We start from the raw sequence: 17,658 nt of genomic DNA, 5'->3' as shown, positions 1-17,658 counted from the left end.
CGCTCTTGTGTGGACGGAGCAGGTCTGGAACATCCTGTCACCGCAGAGATCCCAGTCAGTCGCCCAGGGTGCGTTTTGGTGGAACAGGCTCTGTGCCAGCCTTTGTCGTGTTGCGGGTGAGGGTTTGCTTTCTTTACCTCTGGGCCAGCTGCTGTCTCGTGTGTCCACAGTGGTCTCCTGGCTCCCCATGTGTAGACTGACAGCGTGAGTGCACACCTATGTGGGTATGATGGAAAAAACTCATTATGTTCTCTCCACATATATGGTTGTGATAAAAGTGGCTGAGTTTGGGTTTTCCAGAGGAAGACATACACATAGTGTTCCAATGGAACTTCACCCGATGTAAACTTTTGAAAGGTCATAAAGGAATGGGCTCTGTTATCCCTGGGAGCCTTGACAACTCACAGCCTCTCACAGCCAGCTCACCAGCGTGCAGGCCTGGAAGCTCTGGTCCAGCCTCCGGTGGAGCCACACATGGTCCTCCACCCAGTGCCGAGTATCAGGGGTTGGCCAGGAGGGGCGTGTGTGCTCACGTCTCTGTGTCTGAGGTCAGTGGGCGTCACTTTGCCTCCCTTTGGGCTGCAGTGCTGCTCCCCTTCCAACCCCAAGAAACCCTCTGAGCCCCTCGTACCTGGGGCTGCTGTCCCCCTCCTGCCTGGCAGAGCCTCTGTGTGGCAGGTGGAAGTGGGAGTCCTGAGCACCATTCCATGCACTGGGAGGCTTGGACCAGCCCCAAGCTCCTTGTCTCCTGTCAGAAACACTGAGTTCTTTGTAAGAAAGACATAAACGTATTTCAGCCTGCCGCTGATCTAGAAACTTGGCTGTAATGGGTATTTGCAAGTTCTGGCTTCTCAGTTAATGTCAGCTGCATGCTGATAAGTCATTATGTTACATTTGAGTTGTTCATATGTGGATGTAACTGTCCCAGGGACTGAGATCTGTTACCTGGGTCACATCATGAAGATGCGTACTTTGGGACAGAGGTACGAGGTGAGGTTGCCTGGGCCCCTCGTCCTCTAGTTGGGTGGGTGGATAGGGAGCAGCAGTCGGTGGGGTGAGCCCAAAAGTCTGGCACGTACTGAAAGGCCTGCTTCCCGAAGGCCCGGGGCCCACCAGATGGCTCTCTCGGCGGCCTTTAACTGCTGTTTCTTAGCCTCCTGCTGGCAGGTGGTGGAAGTGGCTCGTGTGGAACGGAGGGAGTTCCAGAACACTGGGACGCAGGGTGCTTGGTATGGGTGGCACGCGCCCTCCAGGCCCCGCTCACCCCTCTCTCCCTGTGTCTTCCCTCTTGTCTTTGTTCAGCTTCTATGGCACCGGCCTCATCGCCGGCCATGGCTTTACCAGCCCTGAGCGCACCCCTGGGGTCTTCGTCCTGTTCGATGAGGATCGTTTTGGGTTCATCTGGCTGGAGCTGAAATCCTTCAGCCTGTACAGCAGGATCCAGGCCACCTTCCGGAACGCGGACTCCCCGTCCCCACAGGCCTTTGAGGAGATGCTCAAGAACATCCAGTCCCTCACCTCCTGAAGGCCCCGGCCCCGCGTCGGGCAGCTCCAGGCCCCGACCCCGTGTCATGGGGACAGCAGCACGCACTTGGGAGACTCTGCCTCTGGCCCGACCCCCGTCTTCTCGTAGGAGCCTCGACGCGGCTGCCCCAGGCGCTTCCGTAGAGTGCCCTACTGCCCGCGTGCTTGTCAACAGCCAATGGGAATGCTGAGCACATCTTACAAAAACAGAAGACCACAACCGGACTGATCTAGAGCACCGGCTGCAGGGCGTGCAGATAAGTGCGTTGGAGAGAGTGGCTGTTTTCTAGGGAAAACAGAATCCTCCTTCAGGAAGGTTCAGGACACAAGATTCTGCCTCCAGCTGATGGAACACTGGCTCCACCGTCCTCTCTGCGGGAAGCGAGCCAGAGGGCCTGGGCGAGGGCCTTGGTGACTTGGACTCAGCCTGGGCGGGTAGGGGCCGTGTGTGTGTGTGTGTGTGTGTGTGTGTGCGCGCGCACGCGCGCGCGCAAGAGCAGCTCCAGGGAGTCAGCCGCATTGGGCCTGGGGCCCATTTCTGCACCTGCTTGCTTGGATTTGGGACAAAGGCACTTCACCCCAATCTCAGTTTTCGAATCAGTGAAATGGCGTCAGCGATATGGGTCACCAGAGAACGTCACTGTTAGCCTTCGAGCAGCTTGAAGACCCTGCATCACTACCCTGGCCCTGGTCCCCACGGTGCCGTGTGCTTGCCCGGCCTCTCAGGCTTCGGAGCCCAGGCCTCGGCTGCAGCCGTGCGGACGGCATTCTCTTAGTGCACGCCCTGCCCCCCCCGCCCCCCCCGCTGGCATCAGACCCCGATTTGCACTGCTTCTCGGAGCTGGGACGCGGCCCCGTGGGACGGCCCTGCGCCTGTTCCTCCTGCGTGGTTTGCGCAGGTACCGCTCTTGAAGGGGGCGAAGCACCAGAAATGGTTGTGCTGGGCGAGTCTGATGCCTTTTGCAGGGAGAGGGCAGCTTTCCGGAAGCATCACCCACACGTATGGAGGCGCACTTTGGAGCCAAGCACCCTCGGGGGCCCTTCAGCATGGAGACCCCAGGCACTGACCCTTCCTCCAGTGTGTGCCCAGGTCGTGACGCCTGCACTTGGGGACCCCCTCTGCGGTCTGATCTTGGCATCTTCTGAAGAACAGAGCCCCAGCTGCATGTACACAGGCCTCTGGAGTTGGGTTCAGCTCCCCCTCCAGCCTATAGAGCCATCACCGTGCCTGGCAGCTGGGGCGTATGGCTTCCTGGGGTGGGCATACTCTGTCCCCCCAGTTGCTCATCCTCGTTGGATGGACTGTGCTGAGCTCTCATGCCAGGTGCGGGGCCCCAGGGAAGGGAACTGCCTTCATGCAGAGACCAAGCTGAGGTGCCCCATGAAACGTGCACTGTGTCTCCTGATGGATTTCTCCCTGACTGGCCCTTTTCTAAAATGATAACCCCTCACTGCCCTCGCTTCAGTACATTTGGCAGCTTTGGCCTTCCTTTGCTGCCCAGAATCACAGAAGTGATGAGCTCTGGGCATGGCCCTAACCGGCACCGGGGCCTCCCAGGAGGCTCTGTGGGCACCCCCCCCCACCCCGGGCAGCCGCCCAGCCCTGTTAGCCAAGTCTCGTCAGAGGCACCGCAGCTCACCTCCCAGATCCTTCCAGCAGGACCTGTAGTTGGTGGGGACGTCATCCCAGTTCCTGCATCTCTCGCGGGACTGAGCCTAAAAGCCTGTCACCTACCTCCCTCTCACAGCGTGGCTGTTCTCTTGTGCCAAGCATGGCCGTCCCCAGTGGTGACAGCTGGCCTCAAAACCTTGAGGACAATAATGGGGGACAGCTGGGCGCTAGGCTATACCTCCATTTTAAATAAATCAAGAAAAATGTCTTTCATCTAGAGCTGAGGCCTGCTCTAAGGGACTGCCTCCATCCGAGGCCCCTAGCATTGTAAAGTGCACGCAGATTGAAGACGACTGCTTCGGATTAAAAACCAGTCTCAAATCTGAATGATGTTCTGCGTCTAGTGTCTGGCCTACATGTGGTTTCCACGAACAGTGACTAAAATAACCCTGGGCTGTTGGCTGCGTTCACATTGGCCTCTGTCTTGGGTGTCAGGCGGGGCTGCAGGGCCTGTGGGTGGGTCCGTCCGCCTGGCAGTGGCCTGGGTGGTGCCAGGCAGGACAGCAGCAGTGAAGGGCAACGGCTCGTCATCTGCACAGCTGGTCAAGCAGAGGCCTCCCCCTCTGACCTATGCTCAGCCGGCTTCTGGTTTCCGGTTCAGTAGGTGAGATGCGGGGACAGTGGCGGTTCTGTGCGGAAACCCAGTGCCAGCTGCTCCCCTTCATGGCAGATGGTCAGCCAGCTCACATGGGGAACTTCCGACTGGTGAACTCAACGTAGGTGAGGATTCAGAACTGTTGACATCATTGTCCAAGGCCTAAAGGCAACCAGGGTTTTGATAGAGCATGTTCCAGTGGGGAACCCAATGACCCAGGTTAGGGACTGGCTGCGCCCACATGGGACTTAGTCTAGGGGTGGCAGGTGGCCCCGACGGGTCTTTGGATGTTTGCATGGCACCACCTTCACTGCCACTTTGCTGCTGTGAGGTTGGGGAAGTCTCAGTGCACCTCTGCATACCTGGGTGTGCTCTGTGCTCTTCCAGTTGATGGAAGTCATGTGATTAGAGATTTCAAACACGGGTCATTGGGGAGTCTTCTGTTTTGGGGCTGAATGCTTTTGGTGTGAGGCTGGGGCAAATAACCTTTTTTTCTGGCTATCTGATGTGGGTCTGGCTCCATACCGGGATCTGTCGGCCTCCGGCGTCTAATACCGAGTGTGAACAGGTTTGGTGGCATCATTGCAGGAGGTTTGCAAGCTCCTTCCTCCCTCGGTCCAGACTGGTACCTCCCTTCCTGGCCTCGCCTGGGTCTGGGACAGTCCAGCTCACTGTGGCTGGTGCTCATGGGCACAGCTGCCTTCTCCTCCCTTGCCCCTCCTACCCCAACACCAGGCTGCTCCGTGCCCGGTGCCTGCATCCCTGGCCAGTGCGGAGGGTGGGAGGGTGCACAGTCTAACTAGCTAGCCACGTGCTCGCTGGGCCTCCACTCCTGCTTCCCGTAGGGAGAGCCCAGGGGTGGAGCTGTTGCTCTGGGAAAGCAGCTGCTTTCTTGTTCTGACTTTTCAGAATGCTTATGGGAATGTTCTTATACAACCCTCGCCCCCAATTCACAGTCCATCCCAGTGCCGACCAAGGCTGACTTCTCTGTCTTTACTTTTGGGAGATCTGAAGTGCAATTTGACGGTACATACTCAGAATTATTTAGAGTAGAAGAAAGCCACAAGGCAGTCGGTTTGCCTGAGACTGTGAGTAGGAACCGAATGGAGCTCTTTGTCATTTACAGCGTGCTGGCCTGCAGCGCCATGACTCTCAGCAACCCCTAAGGGTCCCCTCTCCGGGTCCTTCCTGTGCTCGCAGGGAGACCAGCCAGAACATGTGAAGGGGTCAGAACCTTTTGCTTTTTTAGCCTAATTTTACTTTGGGTGGTTCTCTGAGATCATATATCCCTCCTGAAGAAAAACATTTATCTTGTTTGATCTAAGCCCCATGCCCTGACTGGTGAAGATGGCAGCTGAGATGGGAGGAGTTGTGGTCATGCTCAGGCATCTGCCCAGGTGTTCCGGTGGGGCAGGGGCTGGGATGGGATGGCTGTCGGGGGCTGCTTCTCCATAAAGCAGTTTTTGAACCTTTATAATTTCTTTTGGGATGCAAAATATTTAAATTAAAAAGTACCTCATGTTCCCATCCGGCTGGGCCTGGACTGCTGAGAGGGGTTGTGGCTGAGTCCCCTTCCCCACCTGGGACGTCACTTTGCCCCCCTCCCCTGAAGGTACTGCGCATGGCCTGTGCCCTGCACGCAGTGGCAGGCCTGGGGCGCCTGCTCCGGGCCAGTCCTGGGCCCTGTGACTTGGTCCCTTTGTAGCCCGACCTCTAGTGGGTGCTTAGGGTCACTGCACATGTGCATGGTCCCCCCCCCCACCTCATCTCACCACCACCCACCCCCAGCAAGGTGAAAAGAACAAAGAAAGGCCATTTGGGTAAAGTTTTCAGACTTCTTCCATTTTTACTTGAAATCCACAATGGAAGCCTGCCTTTCTGACTCCTTCCAGGGCATGAAACCCTCTCTGGCAGTGCAGGGAGGGCTGACAGCTCTGCCGGCCCTGAGATGAACAGGTGCTTCTCTGGGAGCTGAATCAGAGGGAAGGAGGCAGTGGGCCACCCAGGACACATGTGGGGAGCCTTGGAGGGAGGCCTGAGCAGACCCGAGGTCCACCCCAGATGTAGCTGTCCTTGGCACTTCAGTGGGAATAGCTGAGCTGTCTTTTTTTCCTTGGTTAGGTTTTTGAGATACAATTCTTGTAAATTTTTAATGTGAGCCTATTTCTTTGAGTTGACCAACACACAGCTGTGAATAAGCACCATAATCAAGATACAGAATGTTCCATCCCCCTCAAAGCCCCTGGTGCTGCCCCTTCATAGCCAGCCCCCACCTCCAAAACCACTGATCTGTTCTCCAGTCCTATAGCGCTGCCTTTTTCAGGTCAAATAAATGGAATCACATAGTATGTATAGGTTTTTTAGTTTGGCTTCCTTCCTTCAGCAGTTTCTCAGCCTTCTTTTCATCATCACCTTTTTAGACAGTTTCCCCTAATATTCCTTGTGAGACTTTAATTCTGTCCTGTATGCATTTGTGTGGTTCTATGTACGTGTGAGCCCAGGTGGACCGCCCCGTCGCCATGGAGTGTCTCTCCTGTTCCCTGTGTTCCAGTTCTATTGGAAGGCAAGCTCTCCCAGGGCGCCATGGGTACGGGGGACACGGTGTGGAGGCCTCTTCTCGGGGACGCTTCAGTGATCTCAGGGGAAGCACTACAGCAGGGTCCTTGGTACTGCAGGGGTGGGGGTGAGGCGATGACAGAGGCATTTGGAAACAATAAACCCCCCTAGCCTGGCTGCCTGGCTCAGCTGGGCTTTGCCCTTTTATAGTGCTCTGATTTCCGTGTGGAGGACGGTGACAGTGGTTCCGTGTCTCCCAGCAGATTGCAGGAGCTCACAGTGAAAAAGGGAAGGGAGGCCACGATGATGCTGTCACAGCCACTGAGGAGAGAAGTCTAGGTGTCACAGTCGGTGAGGGTGATGATGAAGCCTGTGATTCCACGAGGAAAGGGTAAGGTTGGGGGCAGCAGAGTTGACAGAATGCTGTCCACCCGTGGGGACCCAACACATCACCCTGTGTGGGTGAGAAAGTGAGTCCTGTGTCCAGGGCTGTTAAAATGGTGGCACCTGGTATGATCTTGACCTAAACTACTGTGCAGCTTGGGCCAGGAAAGGATGACTGCTCAGCCTCAGAGGCCCAAAAAGTCCTCTGATGGGGGACATGAGAACTTAAAGATGACAGTTTTTACTTAGATTTTATTTGAAAATTATGATTTAATGTAACCCACAGGATTTAGAATTGTTGAACTCCTGTTCTCTGCCTGTTCCAGGTCAGTTGGTAAGGTTATCCTGAAATAACAAGTCAACCTCAAAACAAAAGCACAACTTTTTGTTCTTTTCTGGGTTACTAGTAATACATGCTTCTACAGTAATGTTCTCAGAGATATGGATACGGACACGTGTCTTACACGTGGGGAGTGGCCAGCCTCCAGCTGCTGGCTGGGGCAGCGCTGTGTGGCCAGGGTGCCTGAGGACAGTGTCATTCCTGCAGGACTCACCCCTACCCCTGCCCTTGGCTGTCTGCCCACCCACATCCATCACTATGGTGGGCACCAAGCCCTTTGTCTCTGGGACCAGCTTTCTCAAGTCCAGAGTTGTCCCCACCTGCCCTCATCCCCAACCTCCCCAAACACCCCAGAGGGTCAGCCATAGCTGTCTGCTATGGGGGCAAGTCCTCGTTTGGAGAAGATGACAGGCTTTTCCTTTTCTTTTCTCTGAGAGGAGGTTCCCATCTTTGGGAAATCCAGAGTCTGAAACAAGGGGCTGGTGTTTTGGAAACCTCAGCTGGTAGTCTTGCCTGCAGCCCCTGGCAAGGCTGCTGTTGCCCTTTCTGCTCGCTTCCCTGCACCCACCCAGGGTTTTAGAAAAGCTTTTATGAGCACCTGCTCAGCCTCATCTTGCCACAGCCTGCCACCCTCACCACGTGCAGGAGTGACGACGAGAATCCACCTCTGCCACCAGCTCTCCAAGGGCACAGCCAGTCGCAGCTCTGGGCCCTCTCCTAGGCTAGGGCAGCACATGGAGGTATGGCCCATCACGGGTAGGGCTGCTTAAAAAGATTTGAGCAAATATCGATATATTAACTGAGAGTATCAAAATTAGCATGAAAATACTGAAAAGCTTGTTTCCAAGAAATAAAAATCTTCTAAGAACAGAGAGGCAGAAAGCACTAAAGTTTGGTTTACTAAAACGTGAAGACACACACCCTGTCTTCATTTTGGTAACTGTCCAGAGTGCATGTGTGAGGGCGGAGGAAGGGGAGGCTGAGGGGAGTAACACAGTCCAGAGGGTTCAAAACTGTATCGACACCCTCTGGATGCAGCTGTTTTGAATTCCACGGACTTTTAACTTCCAGGCTGCTCGAGAAATGCACATTCTCTCGTCACAACGGGAGCCCATCGGTAGGGCTGCCGGATTCAACAAGTGACTTGCGGGGCGCTCAGTTCAATCTGAACGTCAGAAACACAATGACGTCCCAGGTACCGCGTGGGACACAGTCCTACCGAGATGCTTGCGGTGCCCGGATCGGCCCCGGGCCGGGGTGCGGGTCCCACCTCCTTCTCTCCTTCTAGGGCACAGACACCCCAGCTGGGGCGCCCTGCGGCCCGGCAGGCCCATCCGTCGGAAGTGGTGAGTGGGCTTCCCCGGCTCGCGGGAGGGAGGTCTTCCGGGTCCAACGCCCACCTATGACCGCCGGGACCGGACAACCGAAAGACAGTTGCGGACGCCAAGTCCGACCTCCCCTCTGGTCCAGAGCGCGGCCCGGCCCACTAACCCGCCGGCCCGAGCTCCGTGCAGCCAGCGCCCAATCATCCGCCAGCTTGGCGCACATACCTAAAAGGCAGGGCCTGATTGGCTGATAGGGGGCCAATTATCTGGGCGGGGTGGGGCGCGCCGCGGGCTGTCGGCCGGAAGGGGCGGGCCTTAGGGAGGCGAGCGGGCGGAAGAAGAGGGACCTCAGAGGTCGAGGAAGGCCCCCGGGTCGAGAAGGGCGGTGTGAGGGGCCGGTCCGCAGGAGGAGTGACACGCGTGAGCCCGCCCTCACTTTCGTCATGGCCGACGCCATGAACATCGTCACCTCCTTCACCACGACTTAGTAGAGCCCTTCCCAGAGCTCTCGGGTGTCCATTCCGTCTGTCAGCACGCACTCACCCCGAGCGCGTCATGACAGGCAAGTGCACCTCTGAGTCCTACACGCTGGGCCCGGCGCCGGGTCACCTGAGGCGAAACAGACCCCGAGTCACCTGGGGGGCCCGAACCCGGGTCACCTGGGGGGCCCAAACCCGGGTCACCTGAGGGAAAACAGACTGCGGGTCACCTGGGGGGCCCAAACTCGGGTCACCTGAGGAGCCCAAACCCGGGTCACCTGAGGGGAAACAGACCGTGGGTCACCTGAGGGGCCCAAATCTGGGTCACCTGAGGGAAAACAGATCCCGGCTCACTTGTGGGGCCCAAACTCGGATCACCCCAAGTCACCCGTCCCACAGTAGTTTTTACAGGTAGACAGTGCAGACACCACACCTACATCATATAAGTTCAGTTCATTCTTTCACTGAGATTGTCAGGAGCAAGTCATCAGGCATGACTGTGTCCAGTGCTCGAGAACTGTGGTCAGGGACTGTTTGTCTCCATCTTTCAGCTTTGCTTTCTTCCCCTCCCAGAGGCAGAATGACCACCAAGACTTCCAGAGGCTTACGACCTCAACAGAAAAGGACATTTCCTTTCCCAATAATTTCAACACGAAGTCCCAGAATGAGTTTCATTGGGCTGACTAGGGTTATGACACCATTCCGGGCCCATTTCTGAGACAACCCTTCCAGGGTTCACCTTCCAGGCTGGGGCTGTGGGCCCCCCAAGGAAACAGCAGTGCTGTTGTGACCAGTCGGGGGGTTGGATGCTGTGCAGGGCAGCATCCCACATCCTCTGTGTTTTCAAGGGTCATCTGGGGGAGTTGAGCTCCGTGACCTGAAGCTCTTGTAATAAGACAGCAGCAGTAATGATTGTTGCAGTGACTCCCTCTCGCTGTTTCCATGTTAAACATCACTCAGGGAAGCTGGGCTCTGCTTCGAATTTGATGTATGCCTACTGGACACTCTCCACACGGTTGCCCACATTCTAGCAATTTGTTATGGGGAAAATGGGGAAGAGTAACAGTCTGTGTAGCCCCAAGTGCTTTTTCATCCCAGAAACAAAGTACCCAGGTTTTTATAGTGCAAGAAATTGTGTTAGTTTTGACAATATTTTCCTTCAGTATTCCAAGTAAACTCAGGGTGTCTGATAAAGCATAGGTGTGATTGGCAGCTGCATGTTTCAGAAAGTTCTCAGCAGGTTGGAATGTTCCTGTCTTTCCCGAAGATCCTAGCACAGGTTTAGCTGGAGTGTGCCTGAAGCGAGTAGGTCTGGGGATGCAGGATTCCACAATATAGCTTGGCATCTGGGAACCCCCAGACTTCAGCATGAGAGCACGCACATACCTGCTTCTGTTGTCACCCTTGCCCCCTCTTAGGCTCAGAATGATGACCCTTGGGGTTTAGTGAGATGAGTCAGGCTGGCACAGGCCTTCACCGTATTACCCCTGTCCCAATTTACAAACGGTCCAGAACTTTCTAAGTCTTCCTCTTCTTTTCTAGGAAAAGAAGCACATTTCAAACCTTTGGGAAAGAAGTGTGCCTCACAGATCATTTGGTAAGCAAAACAAATGTCAGCTACTTTGCCCAAACCCTGATGGCCCTGTGGGGTGGGGAGAGCAGAGAATGTGGGTCCAGAAGCAGCATCTCATGAGACGGTGTTTCAGACAGGGGATCTGTGGTTGCCGGGGCCATCACCAAGCCCCCAAATCTCTATGTAGGATGCCCCACTGCCTCCCCCACACCCCAGTTCCTCTTGACACCTCGAGACAGGGATTTAGGAGGCCTGAGAGAACCAACACTGCCCCTTAACATATATATTCTCTGGGCACTAGCTCCATCTGCCCCTGGAGAGGATGGCTTTCCTCTCCTTCCTGCCTGCCTGTGGGTTTGGGGAGGATCACATGGGGTTGATGTAGAAACCTTTGCAAACATAGAGCACTATGTAAGCAGACCGACATAGAAAACCACAAAAAGAGCAATCTTTTCCCCACTAGAGTTGGTTGTACTTCCCCATTTTTCATGGGGAAACCTAAGACTTGCTCATGGTAATATGTCTGTAAGTGGTCACAAATCCTAGCACACATGGTCTGTAGGCTCTGCTGGTCCTCCACTACGTGACTTTGGAGGGCTTTAGGGCAGGCCATGATAACCTACCTCATTGTGAGTGGTAGGAGTTGAGGCCCCTGTCCCTGTCCCTACCTCTTCCCTGGATGCCTTGTCTCAACCTTGTTTCCTCTGAGCATGGATTTACTATTCTAGAGTGTGCCTCGATTCACATCACTAATGCAACATCAAGTTCAATTCTCTTTTCTGGCTCTTGCTCAGATGTGCCCCGTCCCCAGCACTGTTCGCCAAGAGTTCATCTGCTGTGAGTGCCAGGCCAAATTTGGGGGCCACCTGCCAGTGCCCAGGGCTGAGGCGGTGCTGCCTTACTGGGTCCCTCTGTCCTTGAGACCCCGAAAGCAGGTAGGTGACTTGAACCAGAGGTTCAGATTTATGGGCATATGATTGACATTTATATACTCCCATGAAACCATCACCGCAACTGACATAAAATACAATCATCTCTAGGTATCCTGGGGTTGGGGGCTGGCTCTGGGACCCTTGTGGATACCCAAATCCTTGATGCTCAAGTCTTTTGTGTAAAATGGTATAGTACAGTACATGTGCATAACCCTAAAAGGTCACATTGTGCCCTTTTGTTTTGCAGATCATTAGATTTATTCACTATTATATTACAAATTTTGTTGCTCTTTTGAAGATGTTCTTTTTAAAATTACATTTTCTATTTGATAAGTAAGAAATTTCTTCATTTTTTTCCTTGTGCCCTTTTGTAATTCCACTCAACCCTCTCTACCCTGCAGTCCCCAGGTAATTGCTGATCTGTTTCTGTCACTATAGATTTGTTTACATTTCCTTGAATTTTGTATAAATGGAATTACACAGTATGCTTTTTGTCTGGCTTATTTCACTCAGCATGGTTATTTCTGAGATTTATCCACATGGTTGTGTGCATTGATAGTTCATTCCTTTTTACTGCTGAGTGGTGTGTCATTATATGGATAGATGACAGTTATCCATCCATCCAGTGAAAGATATTTGGATTATTTCCAGTTTTGACTATTTTGTCTTAACAAATAAAGCTGCTATGAGCATTTGTGTACAAATCTTTGTATGAACATGCCTTCGTTTTTCTCGGGCAAATACCTAGGAAAGGAATTGCTGCATCTTACGGTAGGTATATGTTTAACTTTTAAAGAAACTGTCAACTGTTTTCCAAAGTGGTTGTACCATTTTACAATCTCATGAGCAATGTATAAAGTTCCAGTTCCTCCACATCTTCACTAACACTTGGTTTGGTCAGTCTTAAAGTTTGGCCATCTTAATAGGTATGTATTTCATTGTGGTTTTAATTTGTATTTTCATAATGACTAATGATGTTGAGCATCTCTTCATATACTTTTGCCATCTGCATGTCTTACTTGATTTATGTCTATTCAAGTATTTTGCCCATTTAAGAAAATTGGGTTGCTTTTTTTTTTTTTGGTGAGTTTTGAGAATTCTTTGTATATTCTGGATACAAGTTCTTTATCAGATATTCAGTTTGCAAGTGTTTTCTCTATGTCTTTGGCTTGTCTATTAATTCTCTTATCAGTATCTTTCAAAGAGCAGAAGTTTTAAATTTTGATGAAGTCCAATTTATCAATTCAGTCTTTTCTGGATTTTGCTTTGGTGTGCCTGTCCCCAGCACAGCAATGGATCATGCTTTCTAAACATTTATAAGAAATCTTTGCCTAACCCAAGGTCAGAAAGGTTTCTTCTGTGCTTTCTTCTGGAATTTTCAGAGTTTACATTTTATATTTAGGTCTGTAGTCCATTTTAAGTCAGTTTTTGTATATGACGCAAGGTTTGGATTGAAGTTCATTTTTTTGCACATGGATGTCCTGTTGTTCTAACACCATGTATTTTAAAGCCCATCTTTCTCCGCTGACTTGCCTTTGCACTTTTGTCAAAAACCAGTTGTCCATATACGTGTGGGTCCATTTCTGGTCTGGTATTCTGTTCTGCTGATCTAATTGTCTATCCTCATACTAATACCACACTGTCTTGATTACTGTGGCTTTATAAAAAGTCTGGAAATCAGGTAGTGTTAGTTTTCCAACATTGTTTTCCTTTTTTTTTTTAAATTAAAAGACTTTATTCTTTTAGAGCAGTTTCAGGTTCACAACAGAATTGAGCAGAAAATACAGAGCTTGCACATAGCCCTCCCCACCCACACATATATACTCCCCTACCCTCAACATCCCTCATCAGTGTGGCATATTTGGTACAATCGATGAACCAACATGGGCACATTATTATCAACCAAAGTCCAAAGTTTACATTAGGGTTCATTCTTGATGTTGTACATTCTATGGGCTTTGACAAATGCATAATGACATGTAGTCACCACTATGGTATCATGCAGAATAATTTCATTGCCCTAAAAAAATCCTTGTGTTCCATCTATTCATTCTTCCCTCCCTTCCTCTCCCCAAACCCTTGGAAACCATGATCTTTTTATTGTTTCTATAGCTTTGCCTTTTCCAGAATGTCATTTGGTTGGAATCATACAGTTTGTAGCCTTTTTAGACTGGCTTCTTTCATTTAGTAATATGTCTTTTTAGTTTCTTCTATGTCTTTTATGGCTTGATAGATCTTTTTTTTTTACTGCACATATATTTTTTAATTTACATATATGTACTGTTCATTGTTTCTAAGAACGTTTAGAGCTTTTGCTTTTCAAACTTACATAGTTATCAAAGGAATAAAGCCAACCACAAAATAAGAATTAACTCAAAAAGATACATATACCCTGCTATTACAGCAACATTATTTATAATTGCCAAGATATGGAAGCATCCTAAGTGCACATCAGTAGTTGAATAGATAATGAAGATATATATATATATATATATATATATATATATATATATACAAAAAATTATTTATATATATATATGTATGTAAATGGAGATGTCCAGAGAGGGACAAGGACTTGTGCAAGGTTACACAGTCAGTCCGTAGCAGATCAGGGATTAGAATCCAGGTCTCTGGCTCTGATTCTAGGACTTTTCCCACTGAGTTTTGCTGCTGGGCATCAGGAGGGAGGATGGAAGAAATACAGAAGTCAAAGTGCCTAGTCTCCCCAGGAATACTGCCCAGCCTCCCAGCTGGTCCCTCTGCCTCCGTCCTCTTTCGCTTTTACTGTCCATTTTCTGATCTGTAGCTGGTGAGCTTTTAAACTGTGGATCTGGTCCCGTCACTTTCCCATGGAGCTTCATTTCCCTCAGCATATGGGCCAAACTCCCTGACAACGCCTGGTGCCCTTCTGGACCTTGACCCTGCCTGGAACTCCATTTCACCCTTCTATTTGCCCCTTGGGCTCCTGTTCCATCCCAGGGGAAGTGTTAGGTGCAAGTAACAAAAAACTGACCCACAGTGGGTTCAACCAGGATCTTTGGTACAGAGAGGATTCTTCCAGGATTGGTTTTATGGCATGGCTTTATGATGCCTTCAGGGACCTAGGTTTGTTTCACCCTTTTGCTCAGCATTTGCACTGTGCTCTCCAGTGTTTCTAGATGGTGGCTGCAGGTCCCTGTCTTATACCGTGATGCATGTGGCAGAAAGTGAGGCTTTCTGAGTCCTTTTTACATGAGGGCATCTAAGGCTTGCTCTGCCACCCTCTCTTTCTTATCAGGGGTAAAACATTCCCAGAAGCCTCTGCTGACTTCTCTCTGATCTCTTTGTTCCTGCTGGACCCATCCCCTGGCAAAGCCTGGACTGGCTGGTGCTGATCCCTGGGCCTGGGCATTTTGCTTCGTGAGCAACATTTTTTTTTTTAAACAAGATGGGGAATGATTGCTGTGTGGGTGACCTATTGGGTCCGCCCTGGTAGTCCTGTTGCCTGCGCCCTTGGGGATCTCAACAGGCACGAATTTCGCCCCCACTTCTCCACCCAGCCAGTCCTCTTACCTGGCTCAGTGACACTTTTTCAGACAGCCCCTCTGCCCTGAATGTTCTCCCAGATCCCCATGTCCTGGCCTTTCTTCCTTCCCAGTGCTGTGCAGTGAGCTTCCGTGGGCAGGATGGGGTCTTGTTGCTTCTAGCGCAGAGAATGAGCCCAGCAGGTGCAGGCAGTCTGGGTACAAGTGGCCAGAGTGTCCTTATCCTGCTGGGCAAAGGGTCCCTGGCAAGAGGTGTCCTGTGCTGTGGTGGTGAGGGGCCTCGGGACAGGGAGGTTCCCATGTCTCCAGGCCTTGTCTCATCTCCTCTAGAGGAACCCTGGGACCCCCCGAGCTCCTTCCCCCATGGCAATGTTTGTGCTTTGCCATACACCTTACATGCATGGTCCAGTTCAGTTCTCTCTCAGCCTCGGGAAGTCCCAGCAGCCACTCAGAAGTAGTTTTGATGATGTTTTATAATGTGTGCCATGAGCACATGGTTGGAAATTCCCACAGTACAGTGGGGAGATGGTGTACATACCTCTCCCTCCAACCCACCCTTCCCCCAAAGGCTTCCTCAGCTGACCTGGAGGTTTTCCAGGCGTGTGTTCTTTTGCTAGGAAGGTGCAAGTCACCTTAAACACCTGGCTTTGAAACAACAGTCACTGAGATTGTTCATGTGTCTGAGGGGGCTCTGTTGGGTGGCTCAGCCCCACGTGTCCCTGATTTTTGGGCCAGAGGGCTGGCTCAGGCACTGTCTTCTGTGACTGTGGCTGAGATATGAGAGCAGCTGGAAACCTACAAATCCCTTCAGCCCATCCCAGATCCAGCTGCTGAAACCAGTGCATAGTCTGACCAGAGTTGAGGTGTGGGGTCTACCCTGTTGCTCCACTGGATTGAACTGAATTGCGGAGCAAAGGGTGAGGCTATGGGGAGGGGTGAGGAATTGGGGCAAGGGTCTGGCTCACCACAACTCACATACAAGCAACGTTGCACACACATTCTTTTTTTTTTAATGTAAATGGTAGGATGGTGTACTCATAATGCTACATTTCCCACTGAATACCACATCTCTGTGTACGTTCTTTGTCAGGAAAGGCAGGTCTGCCTCATTCTTTCTAAAGACTGCCCATTCAGCTGTTCCCATGACTCATTTATTGTCCCTTATTAAGGGCATTCCAGGTTGTCCGGTCACTACAGTCGATGCTGTACCGAGTGTTCTTGAGCGAACGCAACATGTCCTCCTGGAATACAGTCCCAGGAGTGGAATTGCTGGACCAGAGACTATTCTTTTTAGACTCTGACTGACGTTTCAAGATGCAGGCAGAGCCCTCTCTTTAGCCGAGAATACTGAGGCTCAGAGAGGCTGAACGTGCCCAGGGTCTGCTCCTGGTAGCTGCCAGGCTCAGAACAGAGCTGGGTCTCACAAGGCCAACCCACAGCACAATGAGGCCCACTGCACGGGTGTAGATGGTGGGCAGTGAGGGTGCCAGCCACCCCTGGAAGTATCACGAAGGGGTGAGCATGCTCCCTCAGCCAGGGGGTGTGGGAGAGGTGCTCTCCAGGGCCCCGTCCCTGAGGCTGAGGTTGTCTGGGCTGTGGCTCCATCCCCCTTTGGACCTTCTCTTCCCTTCCTCTGTTAGATCCAGAAGATGGTCCGGTTTTATGTCCCCCAAACCACCAGGGCATGCCCCTGCCCATGCCACCGCTTTGGGGGCCGCCTCCCGATGCCTAGGGATCAGGCCATGATGCCCTACTGGGTGCCCCAGGTCCTGCGGTCTCACAAGAAGGTAAGAGGGAGGCTCGCATGGGCAGCAAGGCCTGAGAGTGAGGGGTGGGCTGTGGGGGGACTAGAGACGAGGGGGAAGGGCTCTGGGTTCTTTCCCCACAGTAACCTCAATTACTGAGTAGGGGTCCTCTGGAAGCCATGGCCCAGGGCAGCAGGGCGCAGGAGGGCCAGCTCAGGTGTCCTGGTGGTGTTGGGAACGGTGGGGCACACTGCTGTTGCTACCTTTCCCACCATCTCTTGTGCCCTCCTTTCCTCTCCTGCCTCCTTCTCCTCCCTCTTCTCCTCCACCTCACTCGCCTCTCTCCCTCTTCCTTCCTACCTGGTCCTCCCTCTCCTTGCCCCCACTTCCTCCACCAGCTCTCTCTGCCTGTCTGAGCCCCCAGCACGTGTAGCCCCAGGCGTGGAGGGAGGGTGCTGGGGGCTGGGAAGGACCATCCCCCGAGTGTCTGTCCTTGCTCTTTGGCTCTCTCTGCTTACCCCACAGTTCTGGGTTCCAGGTCAGTGACTGTAAGTCAGTGACTGTGGGAGGGAGGTCGGTCAAGCCCAGCCCAGCTCAGCCCCAGGGCCCCTCCTCTCCTGCGGTTTCTGAGTATCCTGGAGTTAGAGGCTTCTTTCTGCCTTTACCCATATTCCAGCCGCTGGTTTTCTGTTAGTTTTCAAGTAGCAAACTGTCCCCAGAATTAAGATCCAGAGGCTTTGAAAAGGACACCATGACTTGCATTTTCAGCTGTCATGGACTGTTTTTGGGGGGTTTCCAGGTCACATCACTGGGCCCCCCTCTTGGTGAATCACTGAGTCTGACACATTTGCCCACATTCTTATCCTGTAGGTGGTGAAAAGGCAGCAGAGTTTTAAAGGCATCCCAGGTAACTCAGTGCACACTTGTCGCATCCCCTCCTTCTCCCCAAGGAAGGCAGGGTCTCATGAACATCATGATGGGGCTGGGGAGACAGAGAGGGCCATAGACT

General features: G+C 52.1%; 2 protein-coding genes across 12 annotated transcripts in view; both read left to right on the top strand.

The window, feature by feature from the left end:
• FBXO31 (F-box protein 31) overlaps positions 1-3,523 on the top strand; it is a 32,890-nt gene extending 29,367 nt beyond the window's left edge. For all 6 annotated transcript variants that reach the window (XM_031688868.2, XM_031688867.2, XM_031688870.2 and 3 more), the window contains one exon: positions 1,303-3,523. In XM_031688868.2, the coding sequence (XP_031544728.1) occupies positions 1,303-1,525 (223 nt within the window). In that variant the 3' untranslated portion in view covers positions 1,526-3,523. The remainder of the gene's footprint in view (positions 1-1,302) is intronic.
• A 2,849-nt stretch (positions 3,524-6,372) lies between these two features.
• Positions 6,373-17,658, top strand: part of C21H16orf95 (chromosome 21 C16orf95 homolog) — a 79,637-nt gene continuing 68,351 nt past the window's right edge. For 4 of the 6 annotated variants that reach the window (XM_072946771.1, XM_072946770.1, XM_072946773.1 and 1 more), the window contains exons 1-7: positions 6,385-6,457; positions 6,611-6,738; positions 8,360-8,417; positions 10,418-10,472; positions 11,243-11,383; positions 16,545-16,691; positions 17,520-17,556. In XM_072946771.1, coding sequence (XP_072802872.1) covers positions 6,708-6,738; positions 8,360-8,417; positions 10,418-10,472; positions 11,243-11,383; positions 16,545-16,691; positions 17,520-17,556 — 469 coding nt within the window. In that variant the 5' untranslated portion in view covers positions 6,385-6,457; positions 6,611-6,707. Of the gene's footprint in view, positions 6,458-6,607; positions 6,739-8,142; positions 8,418-10,417; positions 10,473-11,242; positions 11,384-16,544; positions 16,692-17,519; positions 17,557-17,658 lie in introns of all 6 variants that reach the window. The other 2 variants (XM_072946769.1, XM_072946772.1) reach the window with 2 other exon arrangements.

This window comes from Vicugna pacos, chromosome 21, assembly GCF_048564905.1.
Source record: "Vicugna pacos chromosome 21, VicPac4, whole genome shotgun sequence".
In the NCBI taxonomy this organism is placed as follows: Eukaryota; Metazoa; Chordata; class Mammalia; order Artiodactyla; family Camelidae; genus Vicugna; species Vicugna pacos.
The sequence above is the reverse complement of the archived record's forward strand: the minus strand, read 5'-3'. Positions and strand labels throughout refer to the sequence as shown.